The 24,628-nt window shown below is 45.8% G+C and overlaps 1 protein-coding gene across 4 annotated transcripts in view; it reads right to left on the reverse strand.

Annotated features, from left to right (window-relative positions):
* Positions 1–24,628, reverse strand: part of STARD8 (StAR related lipid transfer domain containing 8) — a 103,870-nt gene that overhangs the window by 34,640 nt on the left and 44,602 nt on the right. The window contains exon 1 of one of the 4 annotated variants that reach the window (XM_039488458.1): positions 164–491. The exons of the other annotated variants lie outside the window; for them this stretch is intronic. Coding sequence (XP_039344392.1) covers positions 164–200 — 37 coding nt within the window. The 5' untranslated portion in view covers positions 201–491. Of the gene's footprint in view, positions 1–163; positions 492–24,628 lie in introns of those variants that run through there. 4 annotated transcript variants of the gene reach the window in all.

Raw genomic sequence — 24,628 nt, forward strand, 5'->3', positions numbered from 1 at the left:
GTCCATGCTGGTCACCAAACAAGAACCTGGATCTTTATTTTTTTTTTAAAACAGAACTGACCGGGCTGAGAATACTTCCAAAGAGAAAAGCCAAGAAACAAATAGGAGCCACAAAGGGAGTGTTGTGATCCTTTTTTAGCACACACTTCTGTGCTGAGCTTACCCCTTACAGTAGACAGATTGAACTGATAAAACAGCATTGCAGAACTGACGCCGAGCAGGTCTGATCAACCATCCATGCAACCTCTGGGACTTGCAGGAGCAAAAACAGCCACACTACGGTGTTTCCTTCAAAGATTATTCAAGCTGCAAACAGAGGCAGATGGCGGGAGAGGGAAAGGATGTGGAATCAAAGGATTCTCGGCAGACAGAGGAGGGCTCCCACCTGCCCCTCCAGAAAGGCAGAGAATGACATGTGTTCACTTGGCAGATCTGGGATCCAAATGAACTGTACTTCACATCGTCAGTGGAAACATGAAGTCAGAGAGCGACATTTCCTTCCCTTGTACTGGAGTCAGTCCAAATGGCACTGGATGGAGGAGGGGGAAATCTGCCTTTTCTCTTGCTTGTCGGAATGAAGCTCTCTGCCTTTTAAACGGTTCGCCCTGCAATGGTGACACCTTTGTTTTCCTCCAAACAGTTCCTCTAAAAATGGGTTCCCAAGATCCACTGCACTGGGAACACGGGGATCACAGCCTAACCCGCCATGGTAAGCTCACCGCCACCACCAGCCCCAGCACCAAAAAGGTTTCAAAGTGTTTCTGTTCAGGCCAAGAGACCAAGGTTGATTTCCTCTTTCTCTCCCACCCTTTCCATGAAAAGTACTTTCCCACGGAAATCCTGAAAAGGATCTTTCCGAGCCGCAAGAAGACTGGGTAGAACAATAGTTACGACAATAACCCAACTGGATTCCAAATTCCAGACCAAAGGAAAACAACATCACAGCAGCACCCAAAGAGATGTGCATGCTGCAGCATCAACAAAGGTTGTGAGACTGCCTGTGAGATTTCCAGCCAGATTTCTCTCTCACCCACACATCACAAGCTCTGCAAGGGCCTTGAAATTATGATCAGCTGAGCAGCCCATTGTCACCAGTGGAGGTCCAAAACGGGGCAAATTCTTCTCTACATTATACCAGTGTAAAACCAGAATACTCCCACTGGACTTCAAGAAAGCCATTACTGCCTGAGTAAATACCCTTCCCCTCCCAGCTCACCAGCCCAACACCCCCTCTTCCAGTCTCTCTAAAATATCCACTTCTTCCACAAGGCCCAGAAGAAATGAGATTATGATTTAAAAGAGAAAAGGTCATGCAAAGTATCCCATTTCTAGGATTCCCAATGTGCCCCATTTTCTATGAGTCCATATCCCAGACTTCTCGATGCAGGATCTCTCTTTATTTTGCATACTGTTCGGGCTGAACTCTGGCACAGTGCCTTCTAGTGGTTCCCAACAGGAAGCAGGCTAGAGAGAGACACATGGAGACCAGAGTTCTTTGAGTCAGACACTGGGTCGGGTCTTGATGGAATTGTCAAATAAAAGCATTCCCCCGACACCCTCTGCTTTCCTGAGAATCCAACATGAACAACAAACAACAAATAACATGTTAAGATGGTGTAAGAAGATGCCAGGATTTAGCCCCGTTTGTGTTTTCTTGGTACCTTTTTCATTTCAATTAAAATAGAAGTTTTATTTTTAATTTTCCCCGCTGCCATGTTGGGAACCCCAACACAACAGCACCAAGCTACTGAATGAGATTCGTAAAGGGAAACTGATTAGAAACAACATGAAATTTACTTTAGTACTGAAAGTGCAGAAATTACTCAAATGCAACATAAATGACCTTAGAAACCCCATCATAATCACTGTGGTTATCAGTAATGCAGACTGCTTGGGTTTTTTTATTTATGTTGATGTAACCCACTGACGAATCTGTGTGATAGGTCTCTGAGCCTGATCCGTAGAGGATACAAGTCTGTTGCATCCGCAGCCACAGAACTTCGATATTTAGCTTGAGCTGTAGTAGCTCACCCATTTAGCTCTGGAGGTTCTCAGTTCAATCCTTGGCGGGTTGGCCATGACTGCAGATATCATCCTAACACATGCACTTGAATTGCAAAAGAGAAAATATATTGAGTGTGCAGAGCAATCTGATCACCCCTCGCCCTTCAGCCTTCTCTTGGAGAGGCAATGTGAAATGTAAGGTCCAGTTCTACGCCTTTTGGAGCTGCAGCACATAAGGTGCAAACCCAAGGGGAGAATGGGGCAAAGATGGCTTTAAATATCTTTGCCCCCTCTGGATTCTGGGCAGCTGTAGGCCGACGTGTCCCACACAGAAATTAGAACAGCCACAGAGATTGCTCAAAATTATAGCAGCCTACCAGGGGAGTCTCTCGGCTGTAACTCTGTAGTGCTGGGGTGATAAAGACGCCCCCCCCCCAAGCATGCACTTTACGTTGGCCCTTACAGGAAAAGACGTGCAGGACTATGCAGGCCTTGCCTAAGCTGTGCTTGGACGGAGGCAATTCTTCTCTAGTCACTTTGGGCACCGTTAGGGCCCCTAAACACCAGCGAAAGTGGCAAATAGGGGCCAGAGCAGGGGGCAGAATCTCTCCCTCGGTGTTTTAAGAGACCGTGGAAAACCCCAAGCCACTAATGACTGCTCAGTTAAGCCTTGTAACAGAGAGAGAGATAGAAAACCCAGTGGGGTACAACAAAACGTGACAGGTCTAAAACCAGCAAGGCACAAAACAGTGGAGGCAGATTTTAATTACAGCTAGAAAACCATTTCCCAGAGCTCCAACTCCGCACCTCCCCTTCAAAACCAAACCAAACCAATACAACCAGGGTTCCAGAATTTCAGAGCAAGTTTCCAAATTCCCCATAAAAAATGTCTCACACCGGCAATTAGTGTGTGAAAAACAAACCACATCACAAAGATGCCCATCATGGAAAGCTATGAAATAAGATGCTGGGCAGATGCTAGGGGGAATGCAGGCTCTTTCTATTAGACTCCAGCTCAGCTCTGGCGTTAGCATGTGTAGCACTTTGGTGTGGGTTTTGTTTCCATCCTGGTTTAAAATAAACTATTGCGTAATAAGTTAAATATGCAGAAGTGGAACTTAATTTCTCTCCCTAGTCTGTAAATGTAAACACCTTCCTATTTATCATGGAACCGACAGAAAAGTCTGGTATGTTCACTGGGCCATGGAGAACACATCTGTTTCTTAAGAGGACTGGGCTCTGAAATAGCAATTTTACACATAGGACTCGGATCCCTACTTATGCTAAACATATTGGGCCAGATCCATCCCTATTGTAACTGTACTGGAGTTACAGCAGGCATGAATCTTGCCGGTGATGCCTAGTTCTGCTCTCACTGATACTGCTACAACCTCATTGAATTTGACACTAGAATCAGATTGCACAGGTGTAAGGAAGAGCAGAATATGGCCTGTTAAGTGTAGAATGTACTCATCTCTCTCCTTGGTATTGACGATAAATATATATCTATAAAACTAAGCTGGAGAAAGGCAGTGCAGGACACACCATTAGGAAGAATCCCATGCTGGCCGTTGGGTATGGAGTACATACTGTTTAAATAGGTGTTTTTCAGCAGTAGTGCCGTTGTGGGTAAAACTTGGATAAGCTGAGTTCACCCGCTTCTCATCGGTGGAATGTGGAGCTTAGCTTAGGTTAGTTAACCAGCCCACTTCTTTTTTTTTTTTACAACATCCCCGTGTTTTCCAGTTTCATTTTCTATAATTCTGTGATACTATTCTGCAGGCCTGATTCTCCTCTCTCTCACATCAGTGTTACTCTACTGAGGTCTACGGAGTTACTCTTGATTTACACCTGTGTAAGGGAGAGGGGAATCAGCTCCTACGGCTCCTGCTCACATCAAGATTTGCAGAGGAAGCAAAGTAAATGGAATTATTCCATCCCTGACCCTCAAAGACACGTAACGTTAAGCAAGTGAATAGTGATATTCCAACACTAGAGGCTTCCAGCCATGCTCTAAACAGCTCCCGCCCTAGGCTTTCACCCCTAGCCACCCTAGGGTTGGGAAACCCAGCTCTGAGTTTTGCTCTGGACCCATTTCTCATACAAACATGTGGTGTGAGGAGCAGTTTTTTAGAATGGGAGAAGTGTGCCAAGTTTTTACATCCTGTATCCCAGTAGCATTGACCAGCCACACCTGAATCTGAGCCTCCACAGTTTGGCACACGTCACTGATACACAGTAATTGATTTTGTCTATTCACATGATTCCCAGTACAATCAGCCAACCTCCTAAACTTTAACAGCCACAAGCACAGATAGAGTATGGAGACAAGCATAAGAAACTCCACTGGACACTGTCCCAGATGCGGTGGGTTTCCATAATTAACCTTCACACAGTTACAAGGGCTTGTAAGCTTTGGAAACTGCGCCCTGCTGCACTGCCAACAAGGGATTGTTCAAATGCCTCCATCACAATCAAATCCTGAAATAGTCTGTCTAATTTTAACAGCACTGATTCTGTCACAACTGAGGAACCCTTGGGAATCTAAAACACTGGCAGGCAGAAAGTCAACAGAGAGCAGCCACGGTTTGGGGCCTGGCTGGGAACTGGAGCTGCAGCAGAGGAGAGTTCACGAGTCAATGACAGAACCAATTTAGACAGTTGCACAGCTTAAGGAATGGATCACTTTCCTGTTTACATCCCAGACATTTACTGTACTGTGCAGGATAAACAAGAGTGATCTGGAGGAAGGAATGCTCTGAGTCAGCTGAGGACAAGAGCTACTTAAATACAGGCGAGTGTGTTGTGTGTACATGTGCCTGGTTGTGCATGTGTGTGTACATTTGACAGGCACAGTCATCTTTTGGGAAGGTGAGGGAGGTCCCTCCCTCTAGGAGACCCTTATTTCTTCCCCAACATCTTTCAATAAGGTCCCAGATTGCATCTACGCTTGTTCCAGCTGTGGAGGGATGGATACTGCTCTCTCTGAAGTGCAGTCAGACCAGAATAATGGTCCAGTCCAGTCCACTCCCTCTGACTTGCAAACCCGGCCAAGGCACTAGTCTCTTTCTCCTCTGCAAATCCACTGGGGGAAGAAGGAGGGGTTGTTTGATCACCAGCTCTTTGTTTTTCAGTAAGCCAGAGACTCACCAGTTACAGAAGACAAGCACCAAATGAATGTGTAGGGACCAGGGCCACCGGGAGGGGGGGCAAGTGGGGCAATTTGCCCCAGGCCCCGCAGGGGCCCCCACGAGAATGTTGGAGGCTCCCCCCAGCTCCGCCTCCGCCTTCCCCAATCCCCTGGTGCCCCAGCGCACCGCATCCAGGAGCAGCCCTGGACAGAGCTAAAGCGGCATGGCTCGGGTGGAGCCTGAGCTCTCCCGCTCAAAGCCGTGTGGTAAGGGGGTGGGGCTGCGAGTTCAGGTCCCGTCGGAGCCAGGCTGCTGCAGCGCTGTGGCTCCGGAAGAGGGGGGAGGTGGCGGTAAGCAGCATGGTAAGGGGGCCGGGGCCGTTGGATAAAGGGCACTCAGGGGACAAGGAGCAGGATGGGTCGGGGATTCTGAGGGGAGCAGTCGGGGGGCAGGAAGTGGGTGGGGGTCAGATAGGAGGCAGGGCCAGGCTGTTTGGCGAGGCACAGCCTTCCCTACCCTAAAGCTCATTCAGCAGTTTGAGGCTTGCAGACAGCTATTTAACACAAAGAGCCAAGCTGTTATCTTTTCCCTACAGGCTACCATCCCTTTCACGTCTCAAATGCCAAATTATAGTCTACATTTAATTTCAGTGCCATAGGGAGATACATGTCAGGGGAGGGTAGCGTCAATAAAATTAGCCACTTTAGATGAACAGTGATAGAGCCAAGACAGCCATGGGGGAGGGATCACATGAGAAGAGCAATATCCTACACCACCTACCTCCTTCCCAACCCTACCAAGGGAGACCCCCCCACACATTCCCCGAAGCTCCAGACGGGTTATTTCAGTGGTTCTCAAACTTTTGTATTGGTGACCCCTTTCACATAGCAAACCTCTGAGTGTGACCCCACCCTTATAAATTAAAAACACTTTTTTATATATTTAACACTATTATAAATGCTGGAGGCAAAGCAGGGTTTGAGGTGGAGGCTGACAGCTCGCGACCCCCAGTAATAACCTCATGACCCCCTGAGGGGTCCTGACCCCCAGTTTGAGACCCCCTGGGTTAATTTAATTTTAGCACCCTGTGTTCATTCACATGCATGTGCTATTTTGAGCATTTCAGTTTTTACAACAGAGGCTCATCCCAGGTTCTGGAACAAGCTCAAATGCTCAGTTTGTGGAATATGTACATAAGCTTAGATTACTTAGATTTCCAGAAAGCCTTTGACAAGGTCCCTCACCAAAGGCTCTTACGTAAATTAAGCTGTCATGGGATAAAAGGAAAGGTCCTTTCATGGATTGAGAACTGGTTAAAGGACAGGGAACAAAGGGTAGGAATTAATGGTAAATTCTCAGAATGGAGAGGGGTAACTAGTGGTGTTCCCCAAGGGTCAGTCCTAGGACCAATCCTATTCAATTTATTCATAAATGATCTGGAGAAAGGGGTAAACAGTGAGGTGGCAAAGTTTGCAGATGACACTAAACTACTCAAGATAGTTAAGACCAAAGCAGATTGTGAAGAACTTCAAAAAGATCTCACAAAACTAAGTGATTGGGCAACAAAATGGCAAATGAAATTTAATGTGGATAAATGTAAAGTAATGCACATTGGAAAAAATAACCCCAACTATACATACAACATGATGGGGGCTAATTTAGCTACAACGAGTCAGGAAAAAGATCTTGGAGTTATCGTGGATAGTTCTCTGAAGATGTCACGCAGTGTGCAGAGGCGGTCAAAAAGCAAACAGGATGTTAGGAATCATTAAAAAGGGGATAGAGAATAAGACTGAGAATATATTATTGCCCTTATATAAATCCATGGTACGCCCACATCTCGAATACTGTGTACAGATGTGGTCTCCTCGCCTCAAAAAAGATATTCTAGCACTAGAAAAGGTTCAGAAAAGAGCAACTAAAATGATTAGGGGTTTAGAGAGGGTCCCATATGAGGAAAGATTAAAGAGGCTAGGACTCTTCAGTTTGGAAAAGAGAAGACTAAGGGGGGACATGATAGAGGTATAGAAAATCATGAGTGATGTTGAGAAAGTGGATAAGGAAAAGTTATTTACTTATTCCCATAATACAAGAACTAGGGGTCACCAAATGAAATTAATAGGCAGCAGGTTTAAAACAAATAAAAGGAAGTTCTTCTTCACGCAGCGCACAGTCAACTTGTGGAACTCCTTACCTGAGGAGGTTGTGAAGGCTAGGACTATAACAATGTTTAAAAGGGGACTGGATAAATTCATGGTGGCTAAGTCCATAAATGGCTATTAGCCAGGATGGGTAAGAATGGTGTCCCTAGCCTCTGTTCGTCAGAGGATGGAGATGGATGGCAGGAGAGAGATCACTTGATCATTACCTGTTAGTTTCACTCCCTCTGGGGCACCTGGCATTGGCCACTGTCGGTAGACAGGATACTGGGCTGGATGGACCTTTGGTTTGACCCAGTATGACTGTTCTTATGTTCTAAGCTAAATGAACCCAAAGTTATGGAGACAGATATGAGTCAAGGAAGCCAGCAGAGTATCAGAAACCTGGAAAAATCTCTGACTGGATGGGCTCAGGCGTTTGGTCACAAACTAAGGTGGTTCAAAAGTTTTGGATTTTTTTTTAAGCAGAATTTTTTTATTGTTTCTTTAAACATTCAAACACAGCAAGCAGCAAATATTTGGCCACACACTTCTGAAACCCCAAACCATGTTCAGGTTTTGGCAGACTAATTTCAGCTTTTCAATTAAAAAAAACACAACAAATTTTGAAGGAAACCAGACATTGTCCGTGATTTTTTCTGCTTTTTAAAAACCCCCAGTTTTCGATCCAAAAAAAGTTTTGACGGAAAATATTTGTCCAACGCTTTTAATGAGCTTTAGTGCCTTTTAGCACTAGCTGATGCTGAGATCCAGTGATACTTTGTAAAGGTGACTTGAAAAGAAGTTCTCAAAACTGGGTTTGTGCCAAGATGCAGAAGGGTTTTAAATGTTTATTTTTCCCAGGGCTGCCCGGAGGGAGGTGGGGAGAGCAAGTCGGGCAATTTGCCTCGGGCCCCACAGGGGGCCCCACAAGAATATAGTATTCTATAAAATTGCAATTTTTTTAATGGAAGGGGCCCCTGAAATTGCTTTGCCCCAGGCCCCCTGAATCCTCTGGGCGGCCCTGGCAGGGACAAGAAGAGCAGAAGTCTAAGATACCCCACCCCCAAATCAAATGGTGCCCTGTTCCTGGGATCTGGCAAGTATAGGCTCAGAGACCTTGCAGGACTCCCATATAGTTAGCAAGCTCTCCTCAGTACAAGTAACAAGCTGCTGTTCTATTATCAAAACAAACTTTCCAGACAGGACAAGGTGCTTGCTTACTCCCAGCCCCCTGCAATCCACAAGTGCCCCCTGGACTTTGCAGGCGCTCATTTCTTTCCTTGAAGTGTCTGTTGAATGACTATGTGTAGGCTCCTGCCATTTTCTTCTTTTGTCCCTCTCAGTTCCAAGGGCATCTCCCTTAGTTACCTCTGTCCCACGCAAGCCTTTGTAGGTTCCTTGCCCTGTTCATTCTCATAAGCACTGACATTAGAAGTAAAAAATCCCACTGCACCCTCTCTGCATTCGTCGCCTCATCTGTAAAATGGGGATAACAACATCCCCCTACTTCCCAGCAGGGTTGTGAAGATTCAGTAATGTACCTAACAGGCTCTGAGGCTGGAGAGTGCTCAGTGCTACAGTCTGAAGTAATTTGGTTTGGAAATGCCATTCTGCCTATGCACAGCCACACGCCCAGGCATGCATCTGCAGCTCCATTCACTGAAGCTTTTATTTCAACGCTGGGCTATTCAGTGAGCTGCTGTCAGTCGCTCTTCTCTTTCTTCCTCTTTTAAAAGCAAGAGAAATTCAAAGTTACTATGAAGTTACAAGCACTGATGTCACAGTGCTGCTATAGAGAGGTATAGTGAGGACTCTGCGATATGCAGAAATATATAACTATGGGCTGAAAGGCCAAATTCTGCCCTGTTGTGTGCAGCCCCACTGCCATAACTTAAGATTTCCCACCTTGTGTTTAAAAATCTCAACCCTCATGATGCATTAGACTTTAAATATAGTCCTTTGAACATCAGGAATGTCTGACACTGACGGGTCTCAACAGCCTTTTAAAACGTAAGGGCCAGATTTACATTCATGTGTGCAGCTCCCATTGACTTCAATGGGAATTGCAAGTATCTTTTGCCAAGGGCAGAACTGGCCCCCAAATAAATTAGGTCACACTCTAGACCTTTGAGAGGTGGATACATGCTATTCTTCCCATTTCACAGAGGGGGAAATGGATGGCCAGCTCCTCCTCATTCAACATTCGCCTCACTGGGCCAATAGATCTTGATATTCACCCTGAGAGAAGCCACTGCTCACTTTATGCTGCACTGAAGATCATGGGATTACTTCAATCAACCAAACTGTTGCAGCTTTGAGTATATGGCAGCACTGCAGGCTCAGATTAGAGGGGCTGCAGAAGGGCTGCTTTGAGGGGAAAGACAGAGACGGACAGCTGTGGGCTGCCTTCCACTAGGCTTTCCGGTAACTGCAGTTATCTTCAGCCTTCTTGTTTACTAGCTAAATGAAGGAGGAAGTGGCCAGTCAGGCCAATGGAGTTTACAGCAGCAGGGGGGTTGTGTCTGCTTCTCTCTGTGCTTTGGCTTTACAATCGGGAATATATAGTGGACAAGGACAGACCTAGCCAGACATGCATTTAGCAGGGGTAGGTCACATGTGTTTGTGCATAGGATGAAATTCGATGCAGTCCCTCCATCACAGGTAATTATATACACATGTCCCACACACACATTTCCGCCCTTCTCTGCATTTTAGCTTTTACTCCTCCTTGGCCACAGCAGGATGCTCCCTCTCATGCCCCTCAGCTTGCACCTGAGAGCAGGAGCGAGGTGGTCGCTCGGGGGTTAAATGTGACATATTTAAAAACTTTGCAGCTGCATAACACGTCTGGCAGAAACAAGGGAGAGTGAAGGGTGCTAATGGGAAAAAATAAGACAGGGCATACAGCAGGCACAACACCAAGCAACCTTTATTTCCTCCTTCCCCACCTGCATTTCACCAGCTTTTCTTATCAAGATATATGAAGGGCCGTGCCAGGGAGACAACACGGATACCTCTCCCCTTGACCCAAGGATGCCACAGTCAGCTCAAACCTCAGCTCCTTTTTGAGGACGGGAGGCCCAAAGGACTAGGGCAACGTGCCCACTGTGGTGCTTGGGACAAGGAGCAGGCAAGGCAAACGAATAGTATTGGAGGCCCTCTGAGCTTTGGTTTGGCAGGATCATCCACCTCCTGCATCATAGGATGGTTTCATTTGCCTGGATCTAGAACTTGGGCTGCCAAGTTACTGTTTTTCTTCTAAAAAAACAAGGAGTCCTTGTGGCACCTTAGAGACTAACACATTTATTTGGGCATAAGCTTTCGTGGGCTAGAACCCACTTCATCAGATGCATGGAGTGGAAAATACAGGTATTATAAAATACAGGAAAATACCTGTATTTTCCATCCATGCATCTGATGAAGTGGGTTCTAGCCCATGAAAGCTTGTGCCCAAATAAATGTGTTAGTCTCTAAGGTGCCACAAGGACTCCTCGCTGTTTTTGCTGATACAGACTAACACGGCTACCACTGAAACCCATTTTTCTTCGACACACTTTAAGCTATTCTCTTCCTGACTCTTATCCTTATTGCTACCTTTGCTCCACGTAGTCAGCCAGGCTCTTTTTTAAGAAGTTGTATTGAATCTTTCAATAAAAATAAAATGAGTTTCAAAATGTGTCTGGCCAGACAAAACATCCAGCTGGGACTAATCTAGAACTCTCCCAACTTGCTGCATTTGTGTCTCAGAAGAGAAGAGTAGCCCGCCTACCTTGACCCCCTCCAGTCTGCAGGCTCGCAAAGTGAAATGAAGCACAGACACACAAACCAACCAGAGGGAAATGGACACAGATGTGCACAAACAGTTCAAGTTCTGCTCTGAGTGGTAACCACACGGATTCCAAGAATCCCCAGGAACGTTACCCTCACGCCGCTGCACACTGAAACACGGTTTGGTAGAAATGCTGGAAGCTAATTTGTGAGGGGGCTATGGGGTAAGTGTTGGGAAAATAAGGATAAAAAACAACCTTCAAATGTGATGGGAAGTTACTATTTCCAGTCACAAACCCGTAACAAGCCAAAACACCAAGACACTCCAGTGCAATCTACAGAAACAGGAACTTTATGTCTAGCCAACTGTGTGGCAGAAGTTTTGTTAAAGGACAATTGCTTTGCAAAATGGCCTCTAATTTCTACCCTTCTCCACCCCTACCCCCACATTATGTTGCACCAATAATCAGTGTCAGCATAGTCAATCACAGGCACAAATGGCAGCATTTTGACTTCTTAGCACTCAATCTGGAGCCACTGTTAGGTAGTTAGATATCTATGTTCCGGCATTTGAAGCTACAACCCAATGGTGGACACGTTACTGCAGGTGCAAAATTATAGGCAATGTTTACAGAGCTGACCCAAAGAACAGATTCTTTCAAAGTGGAAGTGATGCTGGGTAACTCGGGGTACCTTCTTCTCAATGTTTAAGGAATAGCAGTACCTCTGTCAGTGGGCCTCCCTTAAAGATCACACACAAAGGAAGGCATGAACACACACCTTTGATTGCAGCAGCTACTATACTATACAAGGAGTGAGCAGATGTGTATCTCTCCCTACTCAATGCTCCTAGGTGACCACCCAGCCATTAATGTATTGATATATTTAAGTAATTTCTATAGCTCTTAATACAGTGGAAGGTGGGTGCTTTAATTACAGAGATTAAAGGCACAAAAGAACAAAACAAAATCAGCTACTCAGATGCTACACAAAACAAATGTATATATCCCACCCCTTCTGGGATTGCTCCATCACTTTCCTGTTAATCGTCCTACTGATGACAAAAACACTGCCGATTGGACTTTTAACGGCCCAGTCAGCAGTGCTGACCGGACTGAGGGAACCCACCGTAATCTGAACTCAAATCAGCCATGGGCCAGTCTGCTCATCTCAATGCTGAGATGCTTGCACTGTAGGCACTTTGATGGTGAGAGGATGCAGCATTGCATCATGGCCACTGTAGTTCAACACAGCATCACCACGCAATCACCTTCTCTATGTTGGCCAAAAAATGGGACCTAAAACTCACCACCACTTCTAGCAACAGTGGAAGCCATAGTGTAGACAAGGGGCAGGAAATTTTAATGCTCAGAGAACTAATGGACCACACAGTGGAAACAACACCTGCTCCCACCTGAGTCTTGTTCACACTAATGCTCCCAACATGGCTACAACCAGCGGGGCTGCACCAGTGGTGAATTGTGGGTGCCATTTTTGTCAGAGAGCATTATTGCACCCTATGTGAAGTCAGGACAGTAAACATCATACAAAGCCAGCCAGATCCAGGAAAATTATTTTGCTAAAAAGTTCAAATGGGTGGCAGCTCTAGTTTTGGCCAGTAGTCATTGCACAGAACTGCTTTCCTCTCTGTAATGTGGTATTTTCGGCCGCTCTGGCATCAGCAGAGCCAGAACTTCTTACCAACCCTACATACTATTTGAAGTTTCCTTGCTGTACTAAAAACCTACTGGCTTTTCTCAATGCCACTGAAAATCAGGCACATTCTAAAAAATTCTTAAATCCAGACATTAAAAAATAACTACTTGCTATTTCCCTCAATTTTTAAGTATTTGTTAATTATTTAGAAAGGTCAGTGTTTGTTACTAGGAGAGAATGCATTGCAACCTTTTTTGCAGAAATGTAAAACAATCCATTTTCTAGGCAAGCAATGTAAAGACTCCAACTAACTTCAATGGGAGTTGGACCTTGGTTCAGAAGAGCTGAAAACCTAGATCACTATTTGCCATAACCAGCTGCTAACTTAAAACACCTTCAATGCCAGCATGGTTAACCGGATTCCATCTAGTCGATATGCCTTCTACAGTATTGCCAGCACAAGCTGACGTCCCATATATGAAAACTGCTGCCCAGACACACTATCCAGGAGCAGTGAAAGCTGATTTCCCAGCAGAGGCACAAGGTGTTACTTTAGGCTTCAGACCTGAAGAGCAGATTTCCCCGCCTTTTTAAAAAAAAATGTGCTGCCACTAAAGAATGACAATTCCAAATAGTTCTCCAGCTCTCTGGAACAATCTGCCTCCTCTCCACCTCACCAATCCCTGCACTTCAGACACTGAGGGTTTGTCTCTATGAACATTTAGTTCACACAGGGTTGCCAGGTGCCTGGTTTTCGACTGGAATGCCTGGTGGAAAAGGGACCCTGGCAGCTCTGGTCAGCACTGCTGACAGGGCCGTTAAAAGTCCAGTCGGCAGTGCAACGGAGCTAAGGCAGGCTCCCTGCCTGACGTGGCTCCGTGCAGTTCCCGGAAGCAGCAGCATGTTCCACCTCCAGCTCCTATGCATAGGGGCAGCCAGGGGGCTACGGACGCTGCTCCATCCCAAGCGCCAGCTCTGCAGCTCCCATTGGCCGGGAATCGTGACCAATGGGAGCTGCATGGGCGGTGCCTGCAGATGGGGCAACATACAGAGCCGCCTGGCTGCACCACTGCGTAGGAGCCAGAGGGGGGACATGCCACTGCTTCCAGAGATGCTTGAAATAAGCACCGCCCCAAGCCTGCACCCATGACCGCCTCCCCACGCCCAAACCCTCTGCCCCAGCCCTGATCTCCCTCCCACCCTCCGAACCGCTCTATCCCAACCCAGAGCCCCCTCCTGCACCCTGAACTCCTCATTTCTGGTCCCACCCCAGAGTCTGCACCCCCAGCCGGAGCCCTCACCCCCTCCCGCACCCCAACCCCCTGAGTCAGTCTGGTGAAAATGAGCAAGTAAGTGAGGGTAGGGAGAAAGAGTGACAGAGGGAGCGGGGGATGGAGTGAGCAGGGGCGTGTCCTCGGAAAAGGGGAGGGACAAGGGCGTTGGGTTTTGTGCGGGTAGAAAATTGGCAATCCTAAATTCACAGCAAGCAGAAGTGGGAATCTACCTTGCACTAGCCTGCTGCAGACTAGCTGTCTGTGTGGACCCTGATGACACTGTTAATGCACTTTGATCTACAGTAGAACCTCAGATTTACATACACCAGAGTTACAAATTGACCCGTCAACCACACACCTCATTTGGAACTGGAAATATACAATCAGGCAGCAGCAGAGACAAAACTAAAAAAAGCAAATACAGTACAGTACCAGTTAAGCAAGCTACTAAAAAAAACGAAAGAGTTTTTTTAAAAAGATTTGACAAGGTACGGAAACTGTTTCTGTGCTTGTTTCATTTAAATTAAGGTGGTTAAAAGCAGCATTTTCTGCATAGTAAAGTGTCAAAGCTGTATTAAGTCAATGTTCAGTTGTAAACTTTTGAAAGAACCATAACGTTCAGAGTTAGGAACATTTCAGAGTAACAAAGAGCCTTCGTTCCCAGTTCTGGGGTTCTAATGTAGTCCTGTTTCAAAGAGAACTAGAACACTGCACATTACTTAACTGTTAATGAACATTAGCAGGGTCCACATAGGCAGTTAGTTTGCTGCAAGTTAGCGCAAGGTAGAATACACTTGAGATTGCTGTGAGTTAATTATTCACATAGACAAGCCCTAAAATGTAATTCCAAATCCACCTCCACTACTTTCAATGAGCTGTCAGCCATTAGCCCAGACAGGCACTTACTTTGCCCAAATCTTGCCTCATCCATTAGCCCCATCTGACTATCACATCTGGTACAGTGGAAGCTAGGTGTATGAACAAATTTAGGCTCCAATTCCACAGAGATTTAGGCCAGGTCTACACTGCAAATGTACATTGGTTGACAACATCGCCCATGAGCAACGTCGTTATACCGACCTAACTCCTGGTGCAGACAGCGCTATGTCAGTGGGAGAGCTTCTCCTGTCAACATAGCTACCACTTCTCCTGGAGCTGGATTAACACCAACAGCAGAAGCTCTCCCATTGGCATAGTAGTGTCTCCACTAAAGTGTGACAGCAGCATAGCTGTATCGCTGTACATGTAGACAAGTTCTAGGACACATGTTTAAGCTTTAAACATGTGAGTAATCCCATCAAGATCAAGTGAGCTCTTTGCGGGGTGTGTGTGTCTGTCTGAGTCTGCCAGCTGAAAATTTTGAGAGTAGAAGTGATTTTATTCCCCAGAGGGGAGCAACACAGTAGACTGTGCCTTTAACTAGCAGTGAGTCTTAATTTTGTATCCACTCTAATATAAAGAGCTCTAGGAGGCTTTGGCCTGATGGAAGGTTGTGTTGTATTGTCTGGGAAATCAGCCAATTCCACAGCATTTGTGGTTGATATTTTAAAGTTGCTCCAGAACAGATTCTTAGCTCTAATGTTGCACATTACTGCCTTCACTGCAGCAAACCAAGGGCTCATTGATAAACTTAACATTAACAAGTCACCGGGACCAGATGGCATTCACCCAAGAGTTCTGAAAAAACTCAAATGTGAAGTTGTGGAACTATTAACTAGGGTTTGTAACCTGTCCTTTAAATCGGCTTCTGTACACAATGACTGGAAGATAGCTAATGTAATGCCGATATTTAAAAAGGGCTCTAGAGGTGATACCGGCAATTACAGACCGGTAAGTCTAACGTCCGTACCGGGCAAATTAGTTGAAACAATAGTAAAGAAAAAAAATTGTCAGACACCTAGAAGAACATAAATTGTTGGGCAAAAGTCAATATGGTTTCTGTAAAGGGAAATTGTGTCTTACTAATCTATTAGAGTTCTTTGACGGGGTCAACAAACATTTGAACAAGGGGGATCCAGTGGACATAGTGTACTTAGATTTCCAGAAAGCCTTTGACAAGGTCCCTCACCAAAGGCTCTTACGTAAATTAAGTTGTCATGGGATAAAAGGAAATGTCCTTTCATGGATTGAGAACTGGTTAAAGGACAGGGAACAGAGGGTAGGAATAAATGGTAAATTCTCAGAATGGAGAGGGGTAACTAGTGGTGTTCCCCCAGGGTCAGTCCTAGGACCAATCCTATACAACTTATTCATAAATGATCTGGAGAAAGGGGTAAAAAGTGAGGTGGCAAAGTTTGCAGATGATACTAAACTGCTCAAGATAGTTAGGACCAAAGCAGACTGTGAAGAACTTCAAAAAGATCTCACAAAACGAAGTGATTGGGCAACAAAATGGCAAATGAAATTTAATGTGGATAAATGTAAAGTAATGCACATTGGAAAAAACAACCCCAACTATACATACAACATGATGGGGGCTAATTTAGCTACAACAAATCAGGAAAAAGATCTTGGAGTCATCGTGGATAGTTCTCTGGAGACGTCCACACAGTGTGCAGAGACGGTCAAAAAAGCAAACAGGATGTTAGGAATCATTAAAAAGGGGCTAGAGAATAAGACAGAGAATATATTATTACGCTTATATAAATCAATGGTATGCCCACATCTGGAATACTGGGTACAGATGTGGTCTCCTCATCTCAAAAAAGATATGCTGGCACTAGAAAAGGTTCAGAGAAGGGCAACTAAAATGATTAGGGGTTTGGAACGGGTCCCATATGAGGAAAGATTAAAGAGGCTAGGATTTTTCAGCTTGGAAAAGAGGATACTAAGGGGGGATATGATAGAGGTATATAAAGACATGAGTGGTGTGGAGAAAGTGAATAAGGAAAAGTTATTTACTTGTTCCCATAATATAAGAACTAGGGGCCACAAAATGGGTGGGGATGGATGGAAGGAGAGAGATCACTTGATCATTACCTGTTAAGTTCACTCCCTCTGAGGCACCTGGCATTGGCCACTGTCGGTAGACAGGATACTGGGCGAGATGGACCATTGGTCTGAGCCAGTATGGCCGTTCTTATGTTTTTATGCACAGCAAACACTCTGTCACTCTTTTGATCAGTTATTTCTGTTAGCATCCCATTGCTAGTCTCAGCTCGTGGGATCCCCACTACCCTTCCATGGATGATTGGGAGAGGGCTAGAAAGCAAAGTGTCAAAAATGAGTAAAAGCTAAATTACGCAAAGAGCAACAGAGACCATGTCTACACAATGGAGACTAGCAGCATAGCAGAATCGTAGCTATGCTGGCAATAACCTGTAGTGAAGACACAGATGACAGCTATGGTCGGGGTTTTGCTGTTGCTGTAGATACTCCACCTCCCTGAGCAATGGCAGCTAGGATGACAGACATATTCTTCCATTGACCTAGCTATGTCTAACCCAGCGGTTGGGTCGGTATATACCCCTGAGCGCTGTAGCTACGCTGATCTAAATTTTAAGTGTAGACCAGGCCTAAGAAGTAAATATAACAGGACAATTCAGATAATGGGACAACTGAGATGATTAAAACCCTAATACATGGATGGAGGGAGACCCACAAAAGAGAGATTTCATCTCCCTTTTTATTTTGGCACCTCTAGGGTGACCAGACAGCAAGTGTGAAAAATCAGGACAGGGAATGGGGGGTAATAGGAGCCTATAAAGGAAAAAGACCCAAAAATCAGGATTGTCCCTATAAAATTGGGACATCTGGTCACCCTAGGCACCTCATTATACTCTGCCCCTTTTCATGTGTTGTTTTCACTCGTTGTGTTTTGTGTATAAATCAGGACGTGACCCTGAAAACACTTACACATAAAAGTAACTTTGCTCATATAAGAAGCCAAATGTACTCAATGGCACTACTCAAATGAGTAAAGTTACTCGTGTGTACAGTATAAGCGTTTGTAGGAGAAGCTCCCGTGAAAGGATTGCACGCTCCCTGTGCCAGGGACCTGGGCTTCCTTCAATCTGAAAGGCCATTGTCTACCTGCAACACTATGGAATTAATAAATAATCATCTGTCTTCTCTTGCAATCCTCTCAACGCACCCACTTCGTTTGAATACAATCAGCCTTATTACTGCATTTGTCATTAATACAGCTGCATAATTCTCACTGGCACAGAGTACAAATCAATCCTTTTCCCTCCTAGCATCCCACCCCCATAACTCCATCTCTTGCTCCCTCCAAAAGAGAAGTTTTTTAAAAACAAATCTTCCCAGGCTACAGAATTCATCTATGGCATGGTTGGCACGTCAGCTATTTCTAAGGCTTCCTGCCAACCCCAGCTCCTGTCCCTACCCGCTCCCTCTGCAGGAGGGAAGGTGGAGGGTTGGAAAGCACAGAAAGGCATATTGGCATGCGCACAGGAAGCAATAAAAAAGTTTAGTAGAGCTGGCATGCGAAGGAGTCAAGAGAACTTTTATCGGTTGGGTTGACTGGGTGAGAAATAAGCCCAAATATTAAAAGAGCTAGAGAGGCTTCCTGCGCCTGGAGTGCAGATGAAAACTACACACAATGTAACTGTCGTTGGACTATGTTCTGTTGCTCCCACACCCTGAATTTTAGTGCCTCAGCTTATCAATGCTTTTCAGGACTCACATCTGGTACAGCAGCAAACGGACTGACCGCGGTCCCTCTCTCAAAACAGAACATGAGGTGGAGGAAATCACCTTTCAAGGCAGCAGCTGCAACTTGTTTCAAGAAAAGTAAAATTGTTTGTTTTTTTTAAATGGAAAATCTCAACATAAAAAGGAATTAAATCTCCAAATCCTTCCCCTAAGCCACAAAATAACACTCCCCCGCCAACAAACTAACAAGCTGCACGAGGAAATACTGTTTTCTAAAATCCCTTTTGCAGCAAAAGTTCATTTTACAAACTACTTCCACCTTCCCCCGTAAAGCCGACTTGCACATGGAAATCTTTTACAGCGGTGGAAATGCAAAGCTCAGACATAAACAGACTCACCATGGCTGAAATAGTTAATCCGGGTTTTGTTCATTGGAAATTGCAGATTAAATGAAGAAAATAAAAAAAAAGAATGACCACCATCCCCCTTCATCCGCTCCTGCAGCCAGCCTGAGCACCATGCACTCCGGAGATGGGAGGATTCTCAACCCAAATTCCTTCCTGCAGGCAGTAAGCTGGAGATCTGTATTCCCTTCCACCCAGGCCTACGGTACTCCACTAATAAAATCTGCCCTTGCTGACCTCATTTGCACTGAGAGCCACCTAGTTTGTTCCTAGGAACGAATGGGATATCTACAGCTTGTGCAGTCAAGGGGCTGAACCGTTTAAATAGCAGGGGTGGGAGTAAGGGAGAAAGTGAGAGCAATAACGTATGTACGTGCGTGCAGCTTAACCATTTCAAGCTCTTAAACTCTGCCTCTGGACAGAGGAAGCGTTCTCTCCTGGAGCAACTCACTTAAAAGAACACACGTCCTCCTGGCGTAAGAGAGTCACTGCAGTAGAAAGTGAGTGTGAAGTACAGCAAATAAATAAGGTGCCTAGGAGATACATTATAGGGGCTCCCCTCCATTGGCACATGGGGTGTGCACTAGACTAGATGAGACCTCCAACCTCTATGGCCAAAATTTCAAACCTGGATGCTTAACCATGGTGCCTATATCCATATCAGACACCAAAATGAAAGTTTCCAGAAGTGCTGAGCATGCCGGGCTCTTATTTTTCAGACATACTTCCCCTCTTCCGCACCCCAATCCTCACTGTCACCATCATGCAACTTCCTAAAGTGGAACTGGACAGGGAATGTGCAACATTACACAATGCCATAACCAGGCGTAGGAAAATTGAGTGGAAGCACGTAAATATGTCCTATTCAGCCAGAGACTGATCAGTCAAGTCTCTCACTTCCACTTTCAGCTGGGTGGTTTTTATTAGTAAAAGATGCGCTTTAAAAAGGGGGGCAGTATAAGGCAGGTTCAGACCTCGAGACTTGGGCCGTACCCACTTAGGTCTGAATCTGGCTCTCTGAGGGTTTGTCTTCACTACTGCGCTAAATCGGCGCCGCTGTGATCGATGCAGCAGCATCAACTTAGCAGGTCTGGTGAAGACATGATAAGTCTTCCGCTGACATAGCGTGGTGTAGACACTTCGTTAAGTCGATGTATGTTACGTCGCTCGCACCCCTGAGCGATGTAACTTATGTCAACTTAAGCAAGAGCGTAGACAAGCCTGAGTGTGCATGTCAGAACAGTGGTAAATGCTGGTCAATCCCTCAAGAATCCAGAGAGGGCCACAGGCTATGGAGGAAGAATGGTCCAGCAGTTCGGGCACTAGCACTTGGCATTCAGGAGACCCAGGTTCAATTCCCTGCTCCACTGCAGAATGCAGGTGTGACCTTGGGCAAGTCACTTAGCCTCTGTGCTCCTCAGTTCCGCACCTGTAAAATGGGAATGATAGCACCTCCCTGCCTCACAGGGGTGCTGTGAGGATTAATACATTAAAGATGGTGAGGTACTCCGATCGCATGGGGACGCGGGCCAGATAAGCGTGTTACAAAGACTAAAGCACGAGACATGGGAAATGGGAACCTTCAACAGAGATGGGATTCGTCTGTGTAGCAAAAAGCACATTCTCTGCGATTCCGGAGTCAGCGTTTGTGGCATATATAACGTACAGTATGAGGTGAGAGATCAACCAGTTTGTGAGAGGCACCGCAGGGGAGGATTTGGGGCTGAAATGAAGAAGCGGACAGATTGGGGAAAGGTGCAATGGTAACTGCATCTTCAAAGGGACTAGAATGAACCCATCCAGTACACGTGACAGCAGAGTACATCCAGGTGACAATGACGAAGGCAGATGCAAAGGCAGCTGAGCGGCAATCCACATTACCAGGCACTATGTTTAAAATTTCCACCAACACAGGAGGAGTCAAATGTCACTTCCAAATGAGATCTCATTTGCTTGCAATGTAAAGAAAGTGCAGGGCTTCAGGCCAGGTCTACACTAGCGAAGTTACAGCAATGCAGCCGCACTTCTGTAAGATCACTTGTGTAGCCGCTCTATGCCAACGGGAGTAAAACCACCTAAACAAGCAGCAGTAGCTATGTTGGTGGGAGAATCTATTCCGCCGATATAGCGCTGTGCACATGAGTGCTTATGCCAGGAAAACGTATGTTGCTCAGGATGGTGTTTTTTCACACCGCTGAGCGACATAAGTTTTGCTGACGTAAGTGGCAGTGTAGACATGGCCTTAGAGAAAGCAACGTTAGTATTTTTACAGGGATGATCCCTCTGTCTCTTATTGAACCCTCAACTTTAGTCAGATACTTTGTTAGAGTTGTTTAAAGCATCGGTAAAGCGACTTCATGGCTTGTCTATACATGGAGCTATTTCAGAATAACTATTCCTGCTCCACTCTATGGCTGGGTCTACATGACACAGCTTTTAGCGACATGGCTCTGTCGCTCCAGCAGTGGCACTAAAAGTTGCGCTGTGTAGCCACTGTTCATTGGCTCTCCTGCCAACAGAAAACTTTCACCCTCAACGAGCAGCATTTGTGTTGTCGGCAGGAGAGAGCTCCTGCTGACAACATGCTGCTCACACTGGCGCTTGTCACAGCAAAACTTTTGTCTTTCAGAGGTGTTTAATAGAACTAAAACCCTGAAAGACAAAAGTTTTGTCATTCAATTGCCAGGGTAGACATAGCCTAAGTGTGCGCACAGTTATTCTGGAATAAGACTGTCCACACATGGAGTTGGTCAGGAATAGCTATTGTGCTTTAAATCCACAGCCTACTTTAATCCTAATTAACTTTCAAATGTAGACAATCTCTGAACACTGTAACAGGCAGGCTGAATCTCTGAACTAAGTGCCATTGATCCTTTTAAGTCTGCTAGTAGTCAGTCAGTCTAGCAGGGACAGAAGCTCAAATATTTCTACTGTTCCACTTGAAGATGAGCCAGGAGCAAAGACAGATATGCCACCAATAAAAATAATAATTATATTTAGATTTTATAGGGCCAAGGAAAACATTTCCCCACCACTGACATGCAGCCACCTCTGAAGTGGAATGTGACTTCTGTTAAACAGCGCACAGCACTGCTGCACAACAGTTTAGGGCAGGATGTGAAAAAGAATCCCAGATCCGGCCAACACCACAGGATGATTTGACTAGGCAGAATGACATTAATCAAACTGGAATTTGGCCAGGACACTCGAACTAAGAGTATCCACACCAGTGTGCAAGATTAATCTCCTTCAGCATACACAGAGAGGTAGATAGGTAGGTAGGGGTGTGTGTGTGTGTGTGTGGGTGGGTGGGTGGGTGGACTGGTGGGGGAAGAGGTGTGTGTCCAGGATATTTGTGATCCTTTACCCCACTCAAAAGGATCTCAGCACAAAATTCTTCTCAGGAAAAGCCTCTTCCACTATTATCCCGGGCCGGATCTTCCTGTTGTTAGTGCTCCAGTGGCGCCACAGAAGGAAACCAGACCATAAATTTCCTACAGCAATGAATGACGATCAGCTGCCTCACGGGCATGGAGTCAGCCAATATTTCTGGGTGGGGGAAAAGGGAGGATCTTTCCTGGCTCCAAAGAAGATGGAAGAGACAGTTTGTCCAATTGCCTGGAGTGAGCTGAAATGTTGCCCAGAGGAGAGGGCTGAGAAGGTCCAGGAAGCCAACGGCTCCTTCTCTGAAGAGAGGAAGGGTACAGAGTAGCCCAGGGCCAGAGAGGAGCAACAGAGGAGCAGGCTGGCTTGGGCACAGGGAAGGGAGAGCAAAGGGACAGAGGAAAGAAGAGCTAGGAGACCCAAGGCCCCCTGAGTGTCCTGGGGGGCAGCAGTCCCAGAGGAACCCTACCAAGAGTCAGGGGCCCCCCAACATTGATTAATGTGGGGAGAAGGAAGAAGGCAGAAACAAATATTACAGGATCTGAGGCTGGCCTTTGCAGCTGGCAGCCAGCCATTCTCAAGGAGCTCTTCTCATCTTACTTTCAAAGTCAAATCTGGGTTGCCTGGAGGAGTCACGAAGTGGTCCTATTTGTGCCCAAAGTCACACAGTGAGTCCTCACTCGCGCCTCCTGACTCTTGGCCACTAGACCAGTCTCCTCCAAAGACCATCATCTGCTGCCACTATCATCGTGGAACCTGGAACTGCTGGTGAGAAGCACCCACTGCTGCCTGTTGTACATGAAACGATGCCAGATCCTCAAAGCATTTCGTACTGCTGGCCAAGAACTTTCCCACAGATTTTAACTCCATGTCTCCACCAACTGCATCAGCCTCCTCACTCCCTAGAGATACAGGGCCTCTCTGGCAGACAGTATTCATGTTCTGATCCAAGAGATAATAATCCCCCACAAACATTACTTTCATCTACCTACTGGCAATTACACCCAACTACAATTCTCCAGCAGGTCTCCATTCCCCTAGACTGTAGCGGTGACACTAATGCAGCGAAGGAGGCCAAATAACCTCCTTGCTTTTGGGGTGTTAGCTGATGACCTGTGGGAAACAGAAAGGGAGTCCCCCATCCCCAGAAGATACACTATCACACAAATGGCCAGATGTACTGGGTTTGCTTTCTTAGAGATATGATACCAGGCCACCTGGACCATTGTGACAATTCTGCATACTTAACCATCACCATAAGCCAGACAAAATCCTCTTCCAAAAATATTACCACCCAAAAACCAAACTCATGGAGACATACTGCTGTAGCAAAAGCAAACATGGCGCTAAGAATCTGCTGGGGATCAAGCAGGTAACCCTTGTGGAAATGTGGAGGCAGGAGTAAAACCTTGGAATGCGGTTGGAACCCAGAGAATATGGACCTGAATTGTATACAGGTGACTAGAGCCAACTTTGAGACTACAACCCTTTGTCCCGTTTGAAGATGGTGCGCTGGAAGGAGACCAATGCTTCCTTTCCATTATACAGCAAAGAGCAGCCACGGGCGAGACCAAGCCAAATGGCTTTTGAGAACTGGTGTTAAAGGACATCACAGGATTTCAGAAAGACAAAAGAGCAACTTTAAAACAAAACAAAACAAAAAAACACACACAGAAGCCTCCTTGCCAGGAATGTGGAGAATGTCAGGGAATATTACAAAACAGGATGCAAAGAGAAGTTGGCCTCAAGCTCTATCACAATCTCATATGTTGGCCTGATTATCAGATGCTGAATCCGGACGGAAACCTATCAGTGAATCTGCCTTGGAACCAAGGACTGAGCTTAGCTGGGTTGATTCTGCCTTTTCTTCTGATACCAGAGAAGTCAGCAGAGCAGCCTCTGCTGTGGTCAGTCTGTGGAGGGATGAAGTTCTGCCCATCTGCCTATCCACTATCATAGCCTTGCCATACAACACATAACATTCTTTATGTCTATAGTGCCTTCCATTTAAGGAGCTAAAATGAAATTAACCTCTTGGGAGGCAGGTCAGTGTTCCTATCCCCATTTCACAGATAAGTAAACTGAGGCACTGGGAGGGGCTAGGACTTGCCTGTGGTCACACAGCGAGTCAGTGGCAGAGTCAGGCAAAGACCCCAGGAGTGCTGATCCCAGTTTCCCTGCGCTAACCATTAGCCAATACTTCTCAGCTCTTTAGACAGCTTTCTTTGACACTTTTGCTAATTTACCAAATA

This window comes from Mauremys reevesii, linkage group 9, assembly GCF_016161935.1.
Source record: "Mauremys reevesii isolate NIE-2019 linkage group 9, ASM1616193v1, whole genome shotgun sequence".
NCBI classification, from domain to species: domain Eukaryota; kingdom Metazoa; phylum Chordata; order Testudines; family Geoemydidae; genus Mauremys; species Mauremys reevesii.